The sequence below is a fragment of the Dicentrarchus labrax genome, unplaced genomic scaffold, assembly GCF_905237075.1.
Source record: "Dicentrarchus labrax unplaced genomic scaffold, dlabrax2021, whole genome shotgun sequence".
In the NCBI taxonomy this organism is placed as follows: Eukaryota; Metazoa; Chordata; class Actinopteri; family Moronidae; genus Dicentrarchus; species Dicentrarchus labrax.
Window position 1 is genome coordinate 30,456,892 of NW_026136711.1, and position 22,160 is coordinate 30,479,051.

General features: G+C 39.2%; 2 protein-coding genes across 4 annotated transcripts in view; one reads left to right on the forward strand and one right to left on the reverse strand.

Annotated features, from left to right (window-relative positions):
- Positions 1 to 22,160, forward strand: part of cenpp (centromere protein P) — a 91,326-nt gene that overhangs the window by 2,739 nt on the left and 66,427 nt on the right. For all 3 annotated transcript variants that reach the window (XM_051415608.1, XM_051415607.1, XM_051415609.1), the window contains exons 5-6: positions 2,223 to 2,311; positions 7,837 to 7,933. In XM_051415608.1, coding sequence (XP_051271568.1) covers positions 2,223 to 2,311; positions 7,837 to 7,933 — 186 coding nt within the window. The remainder of the gene's footprint in view (positions 1 to 2,222; positions 2,312 to 7,836; positions 7,934 to 22,160) is intronic.
- On the reverse strand, positions 10,824 to 20,209 carry ogna (osteoglycin, paralog a). Its single transcript, XM_051415610.1, has 6 exons — positions 19,924 to 20,209; positions 17,303 to 17,366; positions 16,216 to 16,380; positions 14,644 to 14,846; positions 13,585 to 13,677; positions 10,824 to 13,356 (listed from the first exon to the last, which is right to left on the reverse strand). Exons 1-6 carry the CDS (start codon positions 20,077 to 20,079, stop codon positions 13,186 to 13,188), a joined length of 852 nt encoding a protein of 283 aa, XP_051271570.1. The 5' UTR covers positions 20,080 to 20,209; the 3' UTR covers positions 10,824 to 13,185.

Below are 22,160 nucleotides of genomic sequence, written 5' to 3' on the forward strand. Positions count from 1 at the left end.
GCAAAGATCGATGGTGCTATCATTTCTTTTTCAGCAGAGGGCGACAGAGGGCCACGTTCAGTAGTTCACTGAGGGGGAATCATACAGTTCCTCTGACCTCAAGCAGCTGTCAGACATGCAACACATTAGAGAATGAAGAAAAATCACTGTCAGGTTTTAACTGTCAACCAATCAGAGAACTGCCTCAGAGGAAGAAACACTGTCAGGTGAAAATAAAATAAAATAAAAGCAATCTTTTGTAATTTATGGTAAGTCCAAAAATAAGTGAAAGTTCAGATTAGAGAGCTCTCTTAGACATGTTACATGTCCCTTTGTATTTTATGCACAAGAAATATGTCAAAACTTTCTTCCAGGTCGAAGTTGGTATTCTTTTATTTGATTATATGGCTGAGTTTCAGTAAGGATCCATACCTTACTTTGAGTAATTTACATGTTTTTTTCATTAAATGTCGTCTAAACACGAGAAGCCGTACACAATCTCAAAATAAAATACAGTCTACAACAACTGGAAAAACTGTGATTTGAATTGGGAACTATCGGGGCTCTCTGGCAGCCCATATCCCCTCTCTCCCTCCCCCCCTTTACTGTCAATCATCAGCCCCATAAAATATATCTGATTAAATTTTACTTTCAATATTATTAATCCGACCACATTTGTGATGCCAACTTTCAGTGCTTGAGAGTTTTTGATACTCAGACACAATTTGGTCTTTACCAACAAGTATTGGGGTTCAATACGCAGCTCTACCTCCAGGCCTGTTAGAGGCACAGTTTGACCCTTGACAGCCAATACTGTATATGTAAAGTGAACAGTAATTGTAATTTTATTGTACAGAGATTCTGTATTATTGTGATCTGTAATCCTGCTTCATGTTGGTCCAACAGTCTTCTGGTTTTCATTCTAACTGGACTAACCCCCAGAACAGCTGGTTTCATTGACTCACCGCTGCCTGGCTCATGATATGTTGTTAAAATTCTAGTTTTTTCCTAACATATGAACTTGTTTTGATAAAGGCATTAATTATTTGGCTGTGTGATTTGGCAACAGTCATTCTGTAAACATGCACTCTCTTCTTACCCTTTATTATAGTTTGATTAATGCTTACTTTTTATGTTGCAACATAATGTAAGCTAGTACAACTTCCAGTAACCGTAAAAGTGTTTTGTTAGTGTTGTAACCCATTTGAGACAGTTCACAGATATGATTTATAGCTCCCCAAATATGGAACAGCTTTCTACTTAGCATTGAGATGGATGTTTAACGCAAAACATTTTGTGGAAACGTGCTTATTGTCTTTGTTCCTTGATACGAACAATTTCAGTTTTGGATACGGATCTGGAGCCTAGCTTAGTTTACCATAAAGACTGGAAGCAGTGGGAAACAGCTAGCCTGGCTCTGTCCCAAAAAAAAAAAAAAGAATACACCTTCCAACACTAAAGACACTCTAATTAACATGTTGTATCGTGTTTGTTTAATCAGTAAACAAATAGACATGTAAAAACCACAGTTTGTGATAATGTGCTGGAATTACACTAAGTTTATTAGGAACACGGGTTCCCACGAGTCTTGGAAAACCTGGAAAAGCTGAAACTTAGAGAGTAGTTTCCAGTCGTGGAAACACCTGTAAATTGATTATTATGACCAAATACCTTGGAAATAATCCATGTTGTCTTGGAAATGTTTGTATTTTATTCAGTTCGCCTACGTAGATCTAGGTGTGTATTTAGTTTGAAACTCGACTGTTGTTGGGATAAACTGTATGATACTTGAAACACACTTGCAGTGATCTTCTTGGAATCGACAGCTGTGAGCAAAATTCTCGTATCTACATGCATACAGCATCAAATGTCTTGTTGCTGTGGTTGATAAATACATGCACAGTGTATACAGTTAATTGTATGTTTGATGGACCCTGGGAACACCTAACTAAAACTAATGCAGTCTAAAACAACAGTCCTGAAATAAATCCTCCCTTCATGAAGGTCGTAAGGCTCAGTTTATGTTGAAACTGTTTCAGAGAGGTGTTGATTCAACTTGATGATCATTTTGAAGGATGTAGTTTTTAGTGCTGTTGAACTGACTCAGATCTCTGAACTCAGATAATGCAAACACACTGGATCCCAGACAGGAAAAGGCTTTGTTTGTTAACACATTATCATGCATCGCTGCTCTGTGACTCAGTATTTTGTTGTGAGTAATTAGTGGTGTGTCTGTCTTGCAGGAGGGTCAGGGATCTGAGAGGACAATCAGCGATCTGAATGTGGTGATGGACGCCGGTGACCTGCAGAACTTCAGCGGTTTCCTGTCTGGGTAAGAATCAAAACTGCAGATTGATGTTAGGCTGATCTGAAAAAGTCGCTTGTTGTCGCAAGTATCTGAAATGAACCTTTTTTCAGTAAACTTTTGGTTTGGTGATTAGATTAATCAATCAGAACCAGTTTAATAAACTTGCATTGTCAATCTCCAGTGTACACTAAAGGTACAGTCTTCAGTTCAATGAACTACACTATATGGCCAAAAGTATGTGGACAGTCCTGTCTATTTTCTGTTTCAACATGATGCCCACGCATAAGTCTGTAAAGAAAATAGTTTTCCCAGTTTAGTGTGGAAGATTGACCTCCACAGAGCCTTGATCTCAAACCTATCCAACACTTTTGGGATGAAGTGGAACTGTTAGCCGGGCCATATCAAACAAAATCAGTGTTTGACCTCACTAATACTCTTGTGGCTGAATGGGAGCCAATCCCTGCAGCCAGGTGCCAAAATCTGGTTGACCTCCTCAAACCTGAAGAGAATGCCCCTGGTTTCTGGAATCACACGTTCAGCTATCACATATGGATGTAATGTTCAGATGTCCACACACTTTTGGCCATCTGGTGTATCTTCACATGAGTCAGCAGCCAGAGGAATAGTCTGTTAAACTGAAGATCATCAAACGGGAATCAGCTATCAGATTGGAGTTGACTTTAAAGAAATAATGGGTGCATTAGGACTGACACACAGTCAGTGTGCTATTTATTTACACTGTCTTTCTGCTCAGGCCAGCTCTACATATTTAATACTGGATATTACTCCTGTCACGGAGAAGCTGTCTGTTTAGTTTAGCTGAAGTGTTTATTAAAGTAGAATAAGATGTCAATCTGCAAGCGGCTGTTGTCCAGCTGAACATCCTCTCCCACACATCCACTTGTTCTCACCGTCTGCTCTTTACTAACAAACAACAAGCCTTTCTCACGGCAGACATTTTGACCTGTCAAACACAGGTGTAACTCATTACGTCCCGGTGGCTGCATTCCATTTAGGTGTGCTGGCTTACTGGCACACCCACCTGTAAATGGAGCACAGCCATAATATTAGTTACACCTGTTAAAAATATCTGGTCTGAATCTGTTTCTTTTTCTACCAGGTGCGTTTTACACAGCAGGGAAATATATTCATCAAGTATGATTATGTGATCAAAGCCAGTGGGTTAAAAAAGACTTTCAGCACCAACGTTTTTTGAAAAAAACCTTTTTTAAATGAGCGTGTCGTAAAGTTAGTTGAACTTCTATCAGCTACCCAGCTTTCACTGTGGTCTGGCTGCCACATATTTTATTTGTCATTGATTCCCTGTTTCTAAATAACCTCAAACATACAGTATCAATTTACACTGACACTGATATATCTGATATAGCATCAAATTGAACAACATTACATTATCATTTATTAACCCATAATAAGACAATCTTACACAAGTTGGCTTAGCATCACACACTGCACACTTTGTCACACAACTGTCATGTTTTATTTGTTTCATTTGGTTTAAAGGCTCCGATAACCAGTTTTCTCAGTAAGCCTTTTATGATAATGGGGTCGTATGTGGATGCACAATATTCAGATCCAAACAATTACATACACTCTGTTTTTGAGCAGAAAAAGCTTTTTTTTTTTTTTTTTTTAAATAATGAATATGAATATTGTTGGAAAACATCTGTACTAACCACAATCGATGTGATTATTTGTACAGTGGAAAAGACAATAATTTAGTTTGTAGATCCTCTTTAAAGTCGTGAAGAAATACTAGTAGTAAAGATTTGAAACCAAGCTGTCAGGGGCTTTAAAGGAGCCTTGAACAGAATTAAAGCATTTGCCAAATGACATTTGTTCTCTTTGTCTTTTACATTGTAGATGCTCCTTTTGTACTCTTTAAAAATATATTCATAAAGTTTTAAACTAGACTCCATATTGTGATGGGAGCACACAAACCGCAACGTCCGTCAACATGAGTGCTCAGTAGGTAGTCAATTACTACATTATTATGTGAGTAATACACTACATACTGCTACAGTAGGCATCTACACACACACGCACACACACGCACAGACTCTGACTCACAAGGTGAAAACACTACCAGGCACACACTGTTGTGACTGGTTTAAAAAAAAAAAAAAAAAAAGAAGAAGCTGAATCTTTCAAGAGAGAATCACTATGAGTCGAGGGCAGCACGATTATGGCCCGAATGATGATCATGATTATTTTGATCAATACTGAGATCATGATTATTTCACGATTGAATCTGCAGTAATAGGAAATGTTGGGTTTTCGTTAGCAGTGACTTAATACAGCATTTGGTCCAGTAATAAAAGTATCCAGGCTGCCGCTGCAGGGTTTGTGTGTGTGCAGCGACAGGACAGCTCCCCAAAAGTGAAACCAGTTTTTGGCTGTTAGTTTAGGAAGTGCTTGATTTGACATGCTTTTCTATGAGCCGAGCACAAATTTCAAACATCAGTATCGTAGACAATCATTTAATTGTGGGAAGCCAAAATCGTGTTTAATATTCGATTTATTGTGCAGCCCTATATGCATTAAAGAATTAATACAACATCTCACCATGCTGTCTATTCCAGTAGCCTTCACTTGTGTCAGCTCTGGTTATTGTTTTAATAATGCAACAGAGCAGTTCGCCTTGAATCTGCGATGAGCTCCAGTCTCACTCCTGCTGATGTTTTCACCTGAGCATCAGGAGCAGCTGCTTTGTTCTTGACCCCAGGTAGAGCAAAGTGACGCTCTCTCAGTTGTGTTTAAATTTAACAAAATGTGTATACGCGTTGTGTTTACGTGTTCAGGTGCATTAACGGTCTTGAAAACCAGAGCCTGCCAGAAAGCGTCTGTTCTGTCAGTGTATCAGCGCCACAACGTGCTGAAAGCAGAAGGCTGATTTGCTCTATATCTGAAGCCAAACCACATCTGGATTGTATGGTCCAGTCTGCAGAATCTGGCAAACAACAGATGGAAAAATACTGGAGATAATGATTCTGACACACTGCTGCCTTGTGTGTGTGTGTGTGTGTGTGTGTGTGTGTGTCTCTGTGTGTGTCTCTGTGTGTGTCTCTGTGTGTGTCTCTGTGTGTGTGTCTGTGTGTGTGTCTCTGTGTGTGTCCGTGTGTGTGTGTGTCTGTGTGTGTGTGTGAGAGAGTGTCATAGTTTTACAGTGCAAATCAGACTGATAATCTTTGTTAAATCGAGCTGGTCTGAATTGTTAACTATAATCGCTGACATTGTGATTTTTATTTGTTATTTTTATTCAGCAGACACATTTTGTTCCACATCTGTCCTCCCGTCTCCCTGAAGTGGTTTCTTAACTTTGTTAGTATTCAGAGGAACACTGTGGCTGCACAGGCTGCAGAGTAAAAGCAGCATGTGGTCAATTCAGCTTCAGTCAGTGTCACACTAGTGATCCTTTGCAATTGATCCAGTTAACATTTGATTTGCTATTTCATCTTCAATCGCCTGACAACAGAAGAATTTGTAAATGAGCTGTTTTAACACACAGTATATGTGATTATATAGAGAGTAACGTGACTGGAAACACTAGTATGGACGCACAGCGTTTGATATTTTGATATTTTGACATTTTCAAAAGTTAAATATCTTAGTGTAGATGAGGCCTCACTTTTATCCAACTGTTTATTAGATGAACGATTGAAAATCCACAAAAAAAAGCCCAACAGTCAGCAGGTGATTGAAAGGCTGTTGATGCAATGCATTGTGGGATGGACTTAGAGGGCACAAATCAGACTGGATTTTGTCAAACCTCCTTACTTCAGCCATTAAAACACAGCACTGCTCTTTTGAGCATCCTAGCCATCTGATCAATGAACCATTTTCACTCCCGGCCTGCAGTTGAAGAAACTGATCCAGGCTGTCAGGTTTCTGAAGTACAGTGTGTGTTTGCTGGTAAAGGTCAGGCTGATAGTGTAAAGCCAAACTGTGCTGAGGTCAGGACAGCAGCAGGAGATATCAGTCAGCTCTGAATCTAAAAGAGACATTCATTTTAAAACTGTTGTTGCTTTAAAGACATGGCAACACAGTATAGATCGATCTATTTTGGACAGTGTAATTTAACCAGTTTGCAGTGCAGTCATGACAAGTTGGATTTTATATTTAAAGAGGACAACGCACCACTGAATCTGTAATTTCTTTTTTGTGTGTAAGGCTACAACGTCCAATTAGTTTAAAGAAATTAAAATCAAAAGATTAATCTTCCGGGAAACATAAATGTGGTCAGTAAATTTTATGGCGGTGGAGTTGTGCAGCTGCTTCCTGAGCCAGTCTGAAATTTGTTAGGCGGGATAAAAAATGGGGACGTTATCTTCCTGTGCGAAAGACAGAAAGAGTGTGGATTAGTTGGAAATAGCTGTACTGAAACATATTTTATCAAATGATAGACATGACAAACGTTAACTGCTCCTAAAACTAACTACCACAGCTTCTGTGTCGACTGATGTCAATCAGGACTGTCCGTTTTTATTACTATTTACGAACTAAAAAATGATGTGTAAACACAACAGATTGTGTCTGAAATGCATTGTTACTCTGATCTCTCTGAACTTTTTTCCTGTCAGTAAACTAAACTATTGTTGTTCTTTTCACACAAAGCTGTGCTGAACAGATAATCACAACACCAAATCTCAGTCAGTTATCTTCTTGTCATTCAGTGGTAGGGGCGGCACCTCAAATGAACGCCACGTAAATTCTACAACATAGTTTACCTCAATATATTCTTTTGGTGCCACCCAAAATATGTTTTTATCTGGTACTTCTCTGGTCAGTTATTCTAGTTGTTTGTTTCATTTAATCTTTTTTGCCACTGTTTCCTGAAAAACAAATCTTTCTGCTTCTTCGGGATGATGAACGGCAGGTACTAAAACTTTCCACACATCTCATTAGGATCACTACATGATAAGGTTTCTTTTTGCATTTACAACCAGTCTGGTGAATTGGTTCTACTCAAGATATAATCAAACCACATCAATCAGGACTGGTACGACCAAATCAGTAAATAAAAATATCAAACCAGGAATCAGTCTCTTTCTCTCTCGTGTCTTTTTGGTAGTGCTTCATTATATGGGAGGGTGCTGCCATGTTTCCATCGGCTCTGTGTGGAATAACAGTCGTCTGGAAACTTCACCCGGCTGCCGTCTAGCCCCGGGCCCCCGCGGAAAACTCTGGAAAGCCTTTCACATAATGTCCCAGTCTCACTCAGACAGAGCGAACCAGACCAAAACAATGATCTATTTTTTTTTTTTTTTTTTTGCTATTGTCATTGTGATATACAGCACACTTTATAAGAAAGCAGCTTTTAGTAACCCACCTTTTAAAGCTTTTTGATGGGTAGTTTACTTTGTTTTGTATGAATGATAGACCATTTAGAGATACAACAAGGTTCGGTGATACATATGGTCACATTTTTGTCACATCTTTACTGATCGACGATCCAAATCATCACCTTTGAGGGGGCAGAACTAATCAAGTCCAATAGGAATGTTTTAATAATTTGTGCAATATCATTTCAGGGTGGAGGAGAACAGGGATCTTCTGCTGTTCTTTAGGACTCTCCGGACTTTCACAGACAGATGTGATGACCGGTGCAGAACCTACCAGCACTTCCAGGTAAGTGAAGACCAACCTGCACAGAAATGGACTTCAAACAGGCCTACAAACATCTGCTTTTCCATAGTGTTTGATTATTTGTGTTTTGACACATACAGAGGATTGACTCTGGATTTGACCAGGTTGGTCCTTTCCCTTCTAACACCACAGATTTTTAGAAACACGTTAGTATTTTAGCCAAGTGAGATTGCCCTAGCCTTTCTTTAATTGCTTGTGTATGAGTCTAGAAACTCAATGGAACATTTTTGACTTGTTGTTTAGTGACATGTCAGCATCGTTAGTGGATGACAAGATACAGCAGTCCATCCTGAATTCTTTCAGTGGGGAGACCAGATGGTCTATCAGTCAGTGTGAGAGCAGACGAACCTAAATGGGAACTTTAGGCTGGATTTGATCTTTAACCTCTGCTTGACCCCTGCTGAGTTTCACCCTCATCCATCAGTGGAGGAGCCTTGTTGTCTTGTCTAACATAGAGGTGAGAGGGTCAGTCCAGAAGACTCGGTTTCTCTTTGTGGCTCAGAGTGGACTGGCTCCAGGGTTTATATTTCAAAACAACAGTAAAACTCTCACACAGGCTTTGTTTTGGAAACCCTTTACCACCCACCGTTCCACTTACGGGACTCGTTATTTAGAACTTTCACAGACTCCCAGCATGTGTTGAACATGCAATATTTATATATGGATAGATTTGACTTCTTTTTTTCTTTTTGGTCATTGTAGTTATTTTAAAAAGACGCATTGTCTTTGTTGTCAAACTAATCTAGGTGCAGAATATACATCTGAAGCCTTAAAACATGGTATCTTCCTAGCTTCAAAGCAGTGTGGCAGCCCAACAGTGTAAGCCTGACAATGAGGTTTAAGGTTTACTTTCATGAAACTAAATGTGAGCTCCCAAACCACAGTATGAAAATCTTTGTCAATGCTGTTCTTCTGGAGAGTTCTGGTGAAATTTTGGAAACATTTGATATCCAGGCCTAAATTTGGGTAATTAAGCAGAAAGATACAGTAGTTTGATCGATGGATGGGTGAATGGATGGTTGGTTGGACATAGATACAACAAGATAGATACTCTTGATATGTTGCTGTCTTCTGGCATTATCTGAAAAAGAAATCTAATTTCATTTGAATTATAGTGCCAGCCTTACCATGTGTATGTGGGTTTACATCACGTCACCAATTATGACAACAGAGAATGTAATTTGTAATTGTTAAGCTGGTTGTCAGCTCTATGTCAACCATGAAGATACAATGACCCCTCTAGAAATGTTCAACTTTATAAAGGGGCTATTGTTTGTAAAGTGCTTAGATTCAGGAAGATGACAGAAGAGAGGAATTAAGGTTAATGCAGTGGGTGTGAATTGGTGTGGGCATGGTAAATGTCAGGGTGGGACTTTATTAAAGAGGTAGCAGTAAAATGTCAAACAGTAAATCAAGCTGCAGAAGCAATATGGAACCTATTCTCCTGTTTACTTGGAGAATGTAACATCCTGCCAAGTTGGCTGGGCTGAAAGTGGATTAACCCACATTTTCCATACTGGCCTGTGTGCACTAAACTCTTATTTTGCTTTAGTTGCATTTTCTTCAGTGTTATTATGGAGAAAATGTAATTCCCATTGTAACTGTTCTGCTGTAATGTGGGCTGTGCCTTGTATGCCGATTTCCATGCTTTAATGACACACAGACATGAACATGTATTTAGAGGAATAAACAAATAAAGATCTAACACCACAGATTTTTAGAAACATGTTAGTATTTTAGTGAGATTGTCCTAGCCTTTCTTTAATTGCTTGTTTATGAGTCTAGAAACTCAATGGAACATTTTTGACTTGTTGTTTAGTGACATGTCAGCATCGTTAGTGGAGGACAAGATACAGCAGTCCATCCTGAATTCTTTCAGTGGGGAGACCAGATGGTCTATCAGTCAGTGTGAGAGCAGACAAACCTAAATGGGAACTTTAGGCTGGATTTGATCTTTAACCTCTGTCTATGAAAGTCCGGAGAGTCCTGAAGAACAGCACAGTGACTGGCTGGTTAATGTTGTGGTCTACCAGCAACAAAAATTTTAAGAATTCACATACTTGATTGTATGTGAATTCTTTGTTTTTTATATCTTTATTTGTTTATTCCTCTAAATACATGTTCATGTCACTGTACGACTACAAGATTGCAGATGATGGTTGGCTGTGTAGCAGTTACAAACCACAGACATTTACAAGCATGTGGCCAATCACTGATTGGCATCTCTCCCTTGAGGACATATTAGTCTCAAATGTCTCTGCACACAGACACAGTCATGCACCACGGCTCCAGACTAACCTTTTCCACTGGTAGCACTGGTGCTATTAACTTTCCCAGTTGGTTGCACCAGCACAGGATTTGGTCACACCATGGTATTAATCAATGACTTTACATGATGATGATGAATAGATGCTGTTAGTAAAGCCCTGAAATCTAACTCTAAGATGTTTTTCATCCAGCCTTGACTGTGAATTAATCTTTATGGTTATGTCATGACTCAGTGATAGGGTTGCAAGCAAAAAGAAAGACGACACATTTTCCGATGATATATATATATATATATATATATATATGAAAGAATGTAAACATAGTTTTGGGGAATATAATTAGGCATACGGACAGATCATGAAACATCTATCTACTGTTGTGGTTGCATGTTGTGATTACATACACCAATCCAAAACTAAACTACAAATCAAAACCATCACCATCTACAACAGGACTGCTACAACCACTACCCCCTGTATAAAGTATAACTGTAGTTTCTTTATTCTTTTTTTTCTACCAAAAGTATTGCCTGTACTTTCAGCTAAATATTAACAACTATATCCCTTACATGTGGAGGAGACTCAAACTACAATTCCAAACACACTTTAATTAAAAAAGTTGAACTTTATTAAAATATCTTAAAGACATAGCCATGTCACATACACATCTTCTTGTACACAACTGTCTTATTCACATCAGTAATAATTTCTAAAGTGTAAGGGAAGTGTAAGGGACACAAGCAAGACATTTTAAAAGCAGACAAAATAAAAAGGAGTAACTTTCACATTACTATAGTTCATAGATACATTGTTCCCCAGTTCACTTCAACTGGAGTCTATAAATTAAAAACCAAAGTGAAGCTAAGTCACAAAATGTTTAAGAAAGCCTGCAGTCGGACAAGTCTGCATGGCCATCGCCCGTATGGAGAGGCATTTTTAATGGAATAATTAAAAGTGAAATTAATTCACACAATGGCAGAGCAAAAACCCCCAGTGTTGTGTTAATTTTTTGTCATTTTCTGAGACAACACTCAACGAGAAAAGTATTTACAGACTATTCCTGCTGGCATTCCAAGACAATCTAATGTTTATCAGCTGTCTGAGTCAGCTGGGATCAATAGTCTGACATGCAATAAATCTCAAAGCAACATACAATTAATGTTATGACAAATGCTCACAGGGTACTTTCCTTTTTCCAGTTAGTTATGTGACAAGATTAACTTGGAGAAAAAAAGACTTCAGATCAACATGTGTGTATCAAGTATTCCTTTTGTATGACTGAAATGTAGCATCTTCTCTCCTACTGTCGTCAGGACTCTATAAAATATTAACTGCAAAAATACTTTGATTGGAACGTGGTTTAACCAAAAATACATCACGTTTTCATTCAATGGTGATGGTATGTCAGACAAAACTTTCCTAAACTCTTAATAATTTCACAATGTGTTTCCTCAAAGCCAGCCTAAATCTCAAAAACCCATTCTCTTTACAGTTTTAGTCTGGAAAGTTTTAAATGAAGCATGCAACAGCATTAATACATATAATGAAATGAAATTCCTGATGACTGCCCACAGTGAGCAAGGTGAAAACTGTGACTTGGCTTTTCAAGGTTAGAAAAACACGTTGGTCTGTTAAAAGCACCTATTGGACATATTACTTGTTTTAGTATTCTAAAACATTTATTTAATATAATGTAAAATCTTGAAATAAGAGATTTTACAGTAGTATTAGATCTTTAGGTCAGAAAAAGCGTCAAAGATATCTAGGTTAACGTCATATCTTGAATTTAAATTTCTTCTTTACTACTTACAGTTACTTATAGCACCAAAATGCTTATTTGTTGTGTTTTAAACTAATAGATACAGGAAGTTATAAGCAGGCCTGTTGGCTTGTGGCTGTGTGTGTGTTGGTTCAATGTAGTTTGTGTAGTTTCATTCATCTAGGTAGTACAGCGTCAGGTCAAAATGAAACAATAAATTGGACTGTTGCTGTAGAGGCGTTGATGCTTCTCCACACATTCAAAGGGTTACATCAGTTCTACTGGAATTACGTTACCTGTGGAAAGGACATTCAGAGGGCACCTCTCCTGTGGTGTGTCTCAACAGGTTGCCTAAGTCAGGATATTTGTCACTTACAGTCCCATTGTCAAGGCCTCAGTATGCTTCAAACTAAGGGTTTGTCGGATTTATCAACGTCATCTGAAGCCACCTTTCTGATGATTGAATCAAAGGCTGTGCTGAATAACTTGGACAAACACGTCCACTTTATGCAGATTGGCCAAATGTGTGCACGTGTGAAAGTAGAAGTTTGAATTTCTTTATCAAGGTCTTCCATCACTTTGCTTGTGAACATAGGAGTGTAACACCATTAATGCCTTTGAAGAGAGACTGTCGTAAAGTGTGTGCCCTTATCCCCATTTGTGCGAGTCAACACATCTTGACTACAACATGATTCAAGAGACACAAGGTTGTTGGCAAGAGATCAGGGTGGCAGCATGATGCTGCCACAAGGCGACGACTGCTTTTCACCGTGCCTTTCATTGAGTATATTTATAACTAGTAGAAACATTGATTTTAGACGGGCTCAGACAAACCAGTTTGTTTGAAGCATGAGGCGCCCCCCCCTTTTCAGGCGTTTTTTCATCAATTCATGTGACAATAACTTTTATGTGAAACTTCCTGCAGACGTTTAAATGCCTGGTACTCCCCACCAGTCAGTAGAACTGAAGAAGGCCAGAGGTGAGAAACTCCTTCAGTTCTACACCTTCAGTCCAGTGAGTGGTTTCATTTCGACCTGACAATGTCACAAGTTGTTTGTAGGTTTGCTGAAGTAAAAACATTGACACCTTTACCCCCACCGTGGGATCAGTGCCCCAAAATCCAGAACGTCACGGTATCCCCCCAGCACTCTGTTGTGGGAAAACTGCTCCATCAGCAACAAGGGCGCTTCAGTAAAGTTTCTGCCTCCTCAGCGGTACCGTCCGACAGGCAGTACCTTCATACAGGTGAAGCTGTCAGGGTACTTAGACAGCACCACAGGGTTGCCGTCCAAACGGACCTCATTGAGGCTTGGTCGTAGGTAGTAGGTGTCATTGGACCTGCAGAAGGTGTTCACGCTGACCTCCGTGATGTTGTTGTTCTGGACGAAATGGAAACAGTGTTGAGAAGGAAACAGAGTAAAGCTGGTGAAATAACAATCCTCAGGATCAGGTAAAAATACTAAAATCTCACTAAGTAAGTTTTATCAAAAAGTTATTTTAATTTGTTTTAAATTAAATCTAGAACACAAAACAGTACAGCAATTTGGGGGTGTCAGTCATTTCTGAAGTCTTTTTATTTGTGTATATTTTTGCAGTAAAATACAAACCTGTAGATGTATGGTCCGAACGCTGTCAGGAATCTGTGGAACAGCTTCCAGCTGGTTGTCGGCAAGGAACAGGTTGATCAGCTTGGTCATTTTCTGTTGAAGAAACAAATTCACACCATTGACACCCTGTAGATTCAGTTGAGTTGCAGTATACACAACATGCTTGGCTGTAAACCAGATATACTTAGGGAATAGTAAAGTTGTGAATATGACTTATTTGGATCTGTTAACATTTGGGGAAATATGCTTTTTTGTTTTCCTTTTGTGATTGAGATGAACAGATCGATATCTGAAGCTGGAGTCATGATGGGGTGAGTGAACTTAGCAAAAAAGACTCACTAATTATTTTCTTTCATTTCTTTAATCTGTACACAAACATAAATGTAAAAAACAACAGGTTGTGGTTTTACGGGGAGTTAGGAGCTGCAACTCTTTCGTGTTGAAAAACAGCTGAGTGTAGCGACTGTGTGCAGCTTCCTGAAGTCATGTCATCACACTAAGGTTGCCAGGCATGGTACCATTGTTCCTGTACAGAGACTCGCCAACCGTATCTTGCGACCGGTACTATAGCTGAAGGGAAGGAATTACTGTCAAGAAAGGATTTAAACATATAACTCCCCCTAAAACCACAAACTTCTCATCTCACTCTTGGGATAAAGAAAATTAGCAATATATCCTAAAATGTTGAATTATTGAACTAACTAACGTAAGTGTTCCAAGTGTCTCTGTAATAGTTTTCTATAATATGTTGCACAGTAACCTAGTTAACCTAATAGTATCTTGTAGTAAGTTGTATAATATTTGCGTAGAGAAGAGATTCACAGAACAGTACAGTACAGGATTTGGACAGCCTGCCTTCATCTTCAGCATTACACTGCTGGTTCACTGTCAGTTTGGTTATATCATTGAAGCTTTTGTTCATTTGTCTGTATCTCTCTGAAGATCACTGATAGACAAATAGTTCTCTTCATTTTTAAAAAGCCTTGATTTGCCCCATCCTTTAGATCTGACTGAGATATTCCTAATTGAAATATTTGGGAGAGGTGATGACGTGTGTACCTTGAAAGCATTAGCTTTGACACCCTTGGTTTTGAGGAGGTTGTTATTGGCGTTGAAGGATGTGAGTTTGGCAGGGAGCATAGGAAGTTTGACCAGTCTGTTCTCAGCCAGAGACAATTCCTCTAGCAAGACCAGCTTAGAGAACGCCCCATCTTCAATCTCTGAGATCAGGTTCCCCGTCAGGTCGATCCGCTTCAGAGTCACTGTTGATAGATTGCATCATTACAAGGTGGGTAGTACCAGACAGGTGACACATTAAAGGAACCAACATAAAGTTTGGTAGTAAGGAGCATTTAGAACAGCCTCAGTGCTCCTTGGCATTATTTCTAATGCAAGTCTGTGGAACTCTACTGAAGGGATTAACACCATTCTTCCAGAAGATATTCCCTCATTTGGTGTTTTGATGAAAGCGCTGTCTAACATTATAGCCCTAAATCTCACATAGGTGTTCAATTGGTTTTGGACTGCGAAGCCGTAGGATATAATTCACATTTTCATACTTCAAACCATTCAGTGACCCCTCGTACCCTATGGATTGGGGAATTGTCATCCAAGAAGAGAAATGTTTCATCATAGATTAAAGCTGATCACTCAGAGCAACTTTGTGTTGGTTTGCAGTGACCCTTCCCTCTAAGTTGACCCAAACCATGTCAATGCCAGTTCCCCTCAAAACATAACATAGGCACTAGATCCCTTCACCTTAGGGGTCAAGCATTCCCTCTCTATGTGTCAACAGGCTGTTCTTGCCCTCACAGTCTTATCACATCGTGCAGTGACACTCACAAACCAGCATCAGAATCATCAAATGTGTGCTTTCAACCACAACCAACCATATTTACTGATGTCTTCCCAAAAGCTCTAAATGCAGATGTCACTTTCGTGACTGTTACTAATGAAACACAAGCCAGTCAAGTAGACTTTGTTGCCGAAGCTCCTGCCTCAACAATAATTGCCTGCTCAGCCTTTTTATACATGCCACAGAGTGTGCATGTTAATTGCTTGGTATCATTCGGTGCACCTGTGTGGAAGCATATGCATTTCTAATGTTCTGTTACTCATTTATTTGCATCTGTCTGTCAAATTGTTCTTCCAGAATTATTGTCCCTATGCAGACGATTGTTGTCCAGCACAAAGTTCTTGCAGTGTAATACTTTTCAGTGACCAAGACATAGACCAGATAACCAGCTAAATTGTTCGAACAAGAACCTGTTAAATGTTATTGTAGATGTATGTTTGTGAACTAGAGTTTCTTTGGGTTTATCATTACAGTTGACAAAGTGCAGCCAATCAAGTGAGTTTGGCATTATACAACTGTTTTCATAGGTTGATTAGTAGTGAAGACTAGTAAAGTGGTCTTCACCTGTAAAAGTGGTAGAGTGCTCCTTCAACACAAATGACTACAGGGGCTTTTTCTTAATAGTAAAATGCGGTATTAAAAGATTTAAATCAGGAAATATCTAATCCAAGAACATGACCAAGAATCTGACGAAGCACTCACCACCAACTTTCAGTCTTTGACAGCTAGCAGGACAAACTCGGCTGAACAATCAACAGGTTGTGATCCTTACTTACCAATGTCAGCAAAGTCTTTGGTGCTGATCTTTTTGATCTTGTTGAAGCGAGCATACAGGTAGGCTGTCTCCTTAGGCAAGGTGGGAACACTGGTCATGTCTGGACTGACCTCCTCACAGTACACTGAACCAGTCAGACACACACACAGCAGGCACGTTGGCAGATCTGCAACACAGAGGCATCAGAGTCTTGTTTAAATTTATATCAATGGGCACCTACTGTGGGCAGGATGGAAAGCTTTGACTAATTTTGCTCTCACAGCAATTTTAACAACAAACCATTAATCAAGCTTACTTTAGTTCAAACTATAGTTGCACCTAACAATTATGATCATGTTTTCAAATGTCTTATTATGACATTTGACAAGATATGTCTTGTCTGACCAACCAAACCACCAAGGATATCCAGTTCATCACATAAGACAAAGAAACCAAAAGAATCTGTGAAATTTTGAGAAGATGGAAACTGGTTGTTTCATATTGCTTTTTGAAAAATGACTTTAACAATAAATTTACTAATCAGTTAGTTGACTCATCAGCTTTAATCAGTTTCATATGACACAACAGCATAGCAAACAATTCAACAATCAAACCCATATTTTCCTACCTGTGTAGTTTGAAAGAATTTTATGGTAAAAAATTTACAATTTTTTTAAATAGTAAAGCCTCTTACATGTTTTTCTTACTTTATATCTTCTTTAACTCTTTATGTAGGAGTCATTTATCCCTAGTTCACCTGCCGCTAGTTCAAAACATGCAGCAGCGAGACCAGCCAAGAACATAGCCTTGGTCCATGGGATGCCAGCCTTACCATGTGGAAAACCAAGGAGCCCTAAGGAGAGTTTTATTGTTTGCATGGACTGGCTCAAGGTTACATTTCCAAACTCCTCAGTTCTTGTTCTACTTTCAGACCCCTCAGAGTCTACTAGTCTGATGGGTATGAGTTCCCCAAACCCCTACAAACGTCGTCTTTGAGATAGATATTACGTAACACACTTTAAACTGGCGAGTAGTTTTAAACTCCGTCTATAATTTAAAATTTGATGTTCTTCTGTGGCGCTCATGAGGTAAACAGATCTTTCTCTTACCAATGGGATCTCCTCCCTCTGAGATTGGGCTGTCATCAGGTTCATCACCAAGAGGCAGCGCCCTCTGCAGGAGAAAACATGGCCTGTTCATATACTGGCCAGCTCGTTGGCTATTGCAAAACATTGATACTGCCAGGGTTAGGAGGTCAGTTTTGGAAATATAAGCACATTGCACTGTGTCACATTTGTATTACCAATTAAAGATGGAAAGAAATCCTATAAATATCTGCATTGTGCTTGGCTTAACCTGGAGTCTGCTGTTACACTTCCATGTAAGAAGTAAAATACAAAACGAACTATTCGTCAGCCAGTGCACTTAAACAAGGTGGTCAGGTTTTGCTTAGGTTTGATTTAATGGTTGAACTCAATAAAATGACACTAACAGCTTGACAGTTTTCTCTCACAGCCACAGGCATGTAGACCGGGATTATTTGGAAAATACACTGATGATGATCGTGGCAATATTAAGTCTTGGATTAAACTGAATGTGTGATTTTAATCATTGGAGATTAAGAACTTTAGTCTGTTGGATTTAATAAATAAAGGCTAAGTGGGCATTCAGACCCAAAAAGCCCCACAAGAGTCTGGGATAGTGTGCCGTGTTGCTTTAACTATGGGTGAGAAGAGCAAATACAGTCCAACATGTCCAGCTTCAGTAACAGATCCATGAGTTCTCACCCCAAAACACTGTTCAGCAGTTTATAATACAGTGAGCCTGAAGTTTTCAAACAGACTTTTCATAATAATCACTCTTTTCCACAATATCCAGATGATTTACACCATTACAAAGTCTTTTACCAAGAATGTGTGCTTGGATGTATTTGATTGGGCCAATGCCGTGTGTTTTTGCAAGATGTTTCCGCTAAAGTTTATTCAGTTTATTCAGAGTCGGAGCCTCTGTATTGAACACAGTGGTCTGTGGTTTGTCTGAACACAGACTCTGTTCAGTGCCCTCATTATCAACAATCTGGAGCAGATTCTCAGACTATACTGGCTGGCAGATCTTTTTGTAGCAGTCCACATCATATTCCACAGCTGGTTACTGCTGATGACTGTCCACAGCTTTAACTGATTTTAATTATTGGTGAGCTGCAGTGTTGAACATTGTTTCTTTTTTTAGATTTCCATTCTTGTCCAGAGTGATGACTAACACTGCTCTTCCTGATATTCAGCTGTTGAGGATAAGTAACCATACCTGGTTCATGTTTTCATTCGTGTCTTTGTACTTACAGTGACCCATGTGCAGGCTTTGTAAAATGAAGCCGGTGTAATATTGTGGTGATGTAATGTAGGAGCCAATGAGGATCAGGTTCCTGACCCCAGAAGCCTTTAGACCTTTGGATGTTGTGATAAACTCGCCCGTCAGCCTGAGGAGTTTTGGGCCTATGAATGGCTCCTGGCAAATTCAAATCTTTGAACTGTGGTTGACGGGAAAGATATCACCAATACGTTCGCCACTGAAGCTCATGGATCTGAGGGCTTTTCAACCAGAGAAGGTAACTAATCTGCTACCAGTAAAGTAATAAAAGTTATAATCCTACATCCCTGTTGGTCTAATGGTTGGTAAGTTTATCCTCCACCATTGAGGGCCTGGATTTAGTCCGTTTGAGTGGCTATAACCAATCAAAGTATCCCTGAACAAAATACCAAACCTGTGGTGGGTCTCTGAACTAAAACATCTAAAGCCCTAAAACAAGTCAAAGGAAGAAAACAGAATTTTCCACAATGCAGATTAAAAGGTTAGCCGAAACGAAGCCTGTGGTTAATTGTAGCAGTAGTAAGGTATGAGTGCTGTCCCTGAAGGGTCTGGCACTGACAGGGTCTTGTATGAAAAACAGCTGGTCACAAATGAAATTTTTACTCATTAAAATTGAAGTTACGTTTCATAGCCATATTATTTCATTCCCTCTCATTCTCTGGGTTGTTTGTGGGTCTTTCACTCCCTGCAAGAGATTCCCGAAGGGCAAACCAGACCAGACTGTGGTTTTATTTCATCCAAATATTTCTTGAAGAGGTTTGTGTGGTTAGTTGAGGGTTAGTGTGGTCAATTTTGGTTGACTGGTGGAAGAACAAGTTAGACAGAGCAAGGTGTGTTTGTGTGTGTGTGTGTGTGTGTGTGTGTGAATGAATTATCTCTGGGAGGAGGATGGTGAAGTCAAGTGCTGACAGTTTCTGTCATTAGCAAGTTAGAGAAAGCAAATTCAATTAAGTTTAACCATGAAAGGGATTATTATTATTAGCTTTTAGAATACAGTAATGTGCCTGAACATTATCAACTTTTAACCAAGACCTAATCATCTCTGGGGATTAGTAAAGTCTTATATCTGATCCTTTTTTCATTTGTTTTAATTATCTTATGTTATATCTTATATTTTCTTACTTTGTTTGTTCAATTACCTGGAAACATTATGTAACACTGTTAACCATTAAGTGTAAGGATTGTCTTGTGAAGTCATGCTGCAAGTTAACGGCAAAAACAAACTAGTGATCAAAACAATTTACTTGCTGACATTTTAGTAGATAACATTTTTCAAGGCATACTTTATATAGATTAATTTGTTGAGTTATTTAAGATAACTTTTTTTGGCAGAGAAGTATGATGTAGGTAATAAAGCTCTTACCCTAGCCCTCCTTGATTTCAAATGGTCACTGAAGTATCCGTTCAGCTCCCTGGCAGGTAGAGATCCCGGTATCAGCTGTGAGTCCTGGTCAGACCTCCTGGCCGAGGCTGCCACCAGCCAAGGCACCAGCATACAGGTGAATAAGAGAGCCTTCATGCTGTCCAAAGCAGTGTGATGCCGACACACCAGCTCGCCTTAAAGCCTGAGTTTGGGTCAGCAGCTGCTCTCTGCTACGAGCCCCTGTTGGGATGTGTCAAATGACTGTATTTAAAGGCTGAACCAGTAGCTTCCAGCAGACTCTTAAAGCAGAGTTTATAGAACAGAGCACTTAACCCTTCCCTGACCACCCACCAGAGAGAGCGAGAGAGAGAGCGAGAGAGAGAGCGAGAGAGAGAGCGAGAGAGAGAGAGAGAGAGAGAGAGAGAGAGAGAGAGAGAATGTACAGAAAGAGGCACATATGGAAAAAGTCACAGAGTCAGTGACAGAATAAAGTGTCTTTTTTTCTTCTGTTAAATGACCCTTAAATGTGTACAGGAAAAAATACACAGCAAAAACTGCAGTGAATGCAGAAAAATTGAAAGTTGACAACCACAGTGTGAGTGTGTTTTGTCAGGAGGAATGTCTGTGGTCGCTGCCCAGCCACTCAGTAATGACTCGTAATAACCAACCTATCTTTCATTAGGCTGGATGAGTGGGTCTTTTTCTGCACTGGCTCTGTTTTTCTTTCAGCCGTTGGTCAGACAACACATTTAGCAGCCGTTACACAGGCATTGATTATAGGCAAAAATGTATGTGATCATTTTGGACTGACCATAAGTCGAATCTGCTTTTCTTTCTGTACGAGTCCTCTCTGAGTGACTGAGATTTCAGGCTAGGGTTGATGTTACTCTGTGCATTCACCTCTTTGAAATTTACAACCAGTGAAGCTGGTTTGGGAAAGGTAATAATTTCTCAGGATGTAATGTGAATACAGACAAAGCTAATGTGCAAAGAGGTGTGTTACTGGACAAGAGTTTTATCCAAGTGATCTAATTTGCATGGTTACATGGTTCTGATGAAACGGCATTAAGCCGTTTAAATGTTTTCAATTTAACGTCTAATTGAATTTTGAGATGGGAAGCATTCAATTTGAGCTGCGATAGATTGGTAGATTGGTGTGTGTGCAATATTATATTTTTATATATCACAACAAATGGCGTCTAGTATAGTTTAGTTTAATAGGATCCCTATTAGCTAACATCGTGACATCAACTTGTCTTCCTGGGGTCCAACACAGACATTTATTGATTTAACAAACAATTATATACATTAAATACATACAAACGTCATCTTGCATACAAAAATACATTACAGTGCATTTGGAAAACATCTATACGCGTTGAATACTCAAGGTATGACAACCAAATTTTAGGGGTGACATATTAGACTAGATTAGTATTCTCCACCACCATCAGTCAAGTCAAAAGGATGTTCATCACTCCAGTAGAGTTTTCCAGACTTTGATAATCTATGACAAGGACCACTGAAGCTGTTGTGGAGGCTCATATGGAACAACACCTTACTAATACACTTTATGATGGGTTTTACTTTGATTTGTCACTTGTCTGTATGTGGAATTACAGCTGTAATATTGAGGAGTTGGTTCTTCTCTGTCGTTATTGGTGTGATGTAATGTGTGAACAGATACTAAGCACAGATTAAGTGTGTCTTCATTCACTGTGTAGTTGTCTTATGAGTTCATGTCAGAGTGGCTATAGAAACTTTCAGGATTGTAGGCATGGACTGACATATGTTTCTCTGTACATGAAGCTTAGTTTTAAATCAGTGCACTGTTTGAATAAAAGAGTTATGTCAGAAGCACTAAGGTGCTCTATTTAAACCAACTGAGGACTCTATTCGTGAGACTGGAGCCACGACAGTCCCTCCAGCAGCAGGACTTGGTTTCCTTATTGCTTCCTTCCTGATGTTGAGGTGTCTTGAATGACAATGTTGTGCAAAAGTTCAGATGCTTCTCATCTTTGAACATTTCTGACTATCTGTTCTGCTTTCTGATACAATATATAAAATTCAGTCGGTTGTTTTATAATAACTTATCATAACTTCACAGGTAGAGCAACACACCAACAGTTTCATGGCTTGTCCAGTCTTTGTATTGATTTTGATAAGTGGAATGGGTGATAAGCTGTGAAATAGTAAAGCAGTAACAGGCAGAATTTACCACTGTCAATGACACTCCC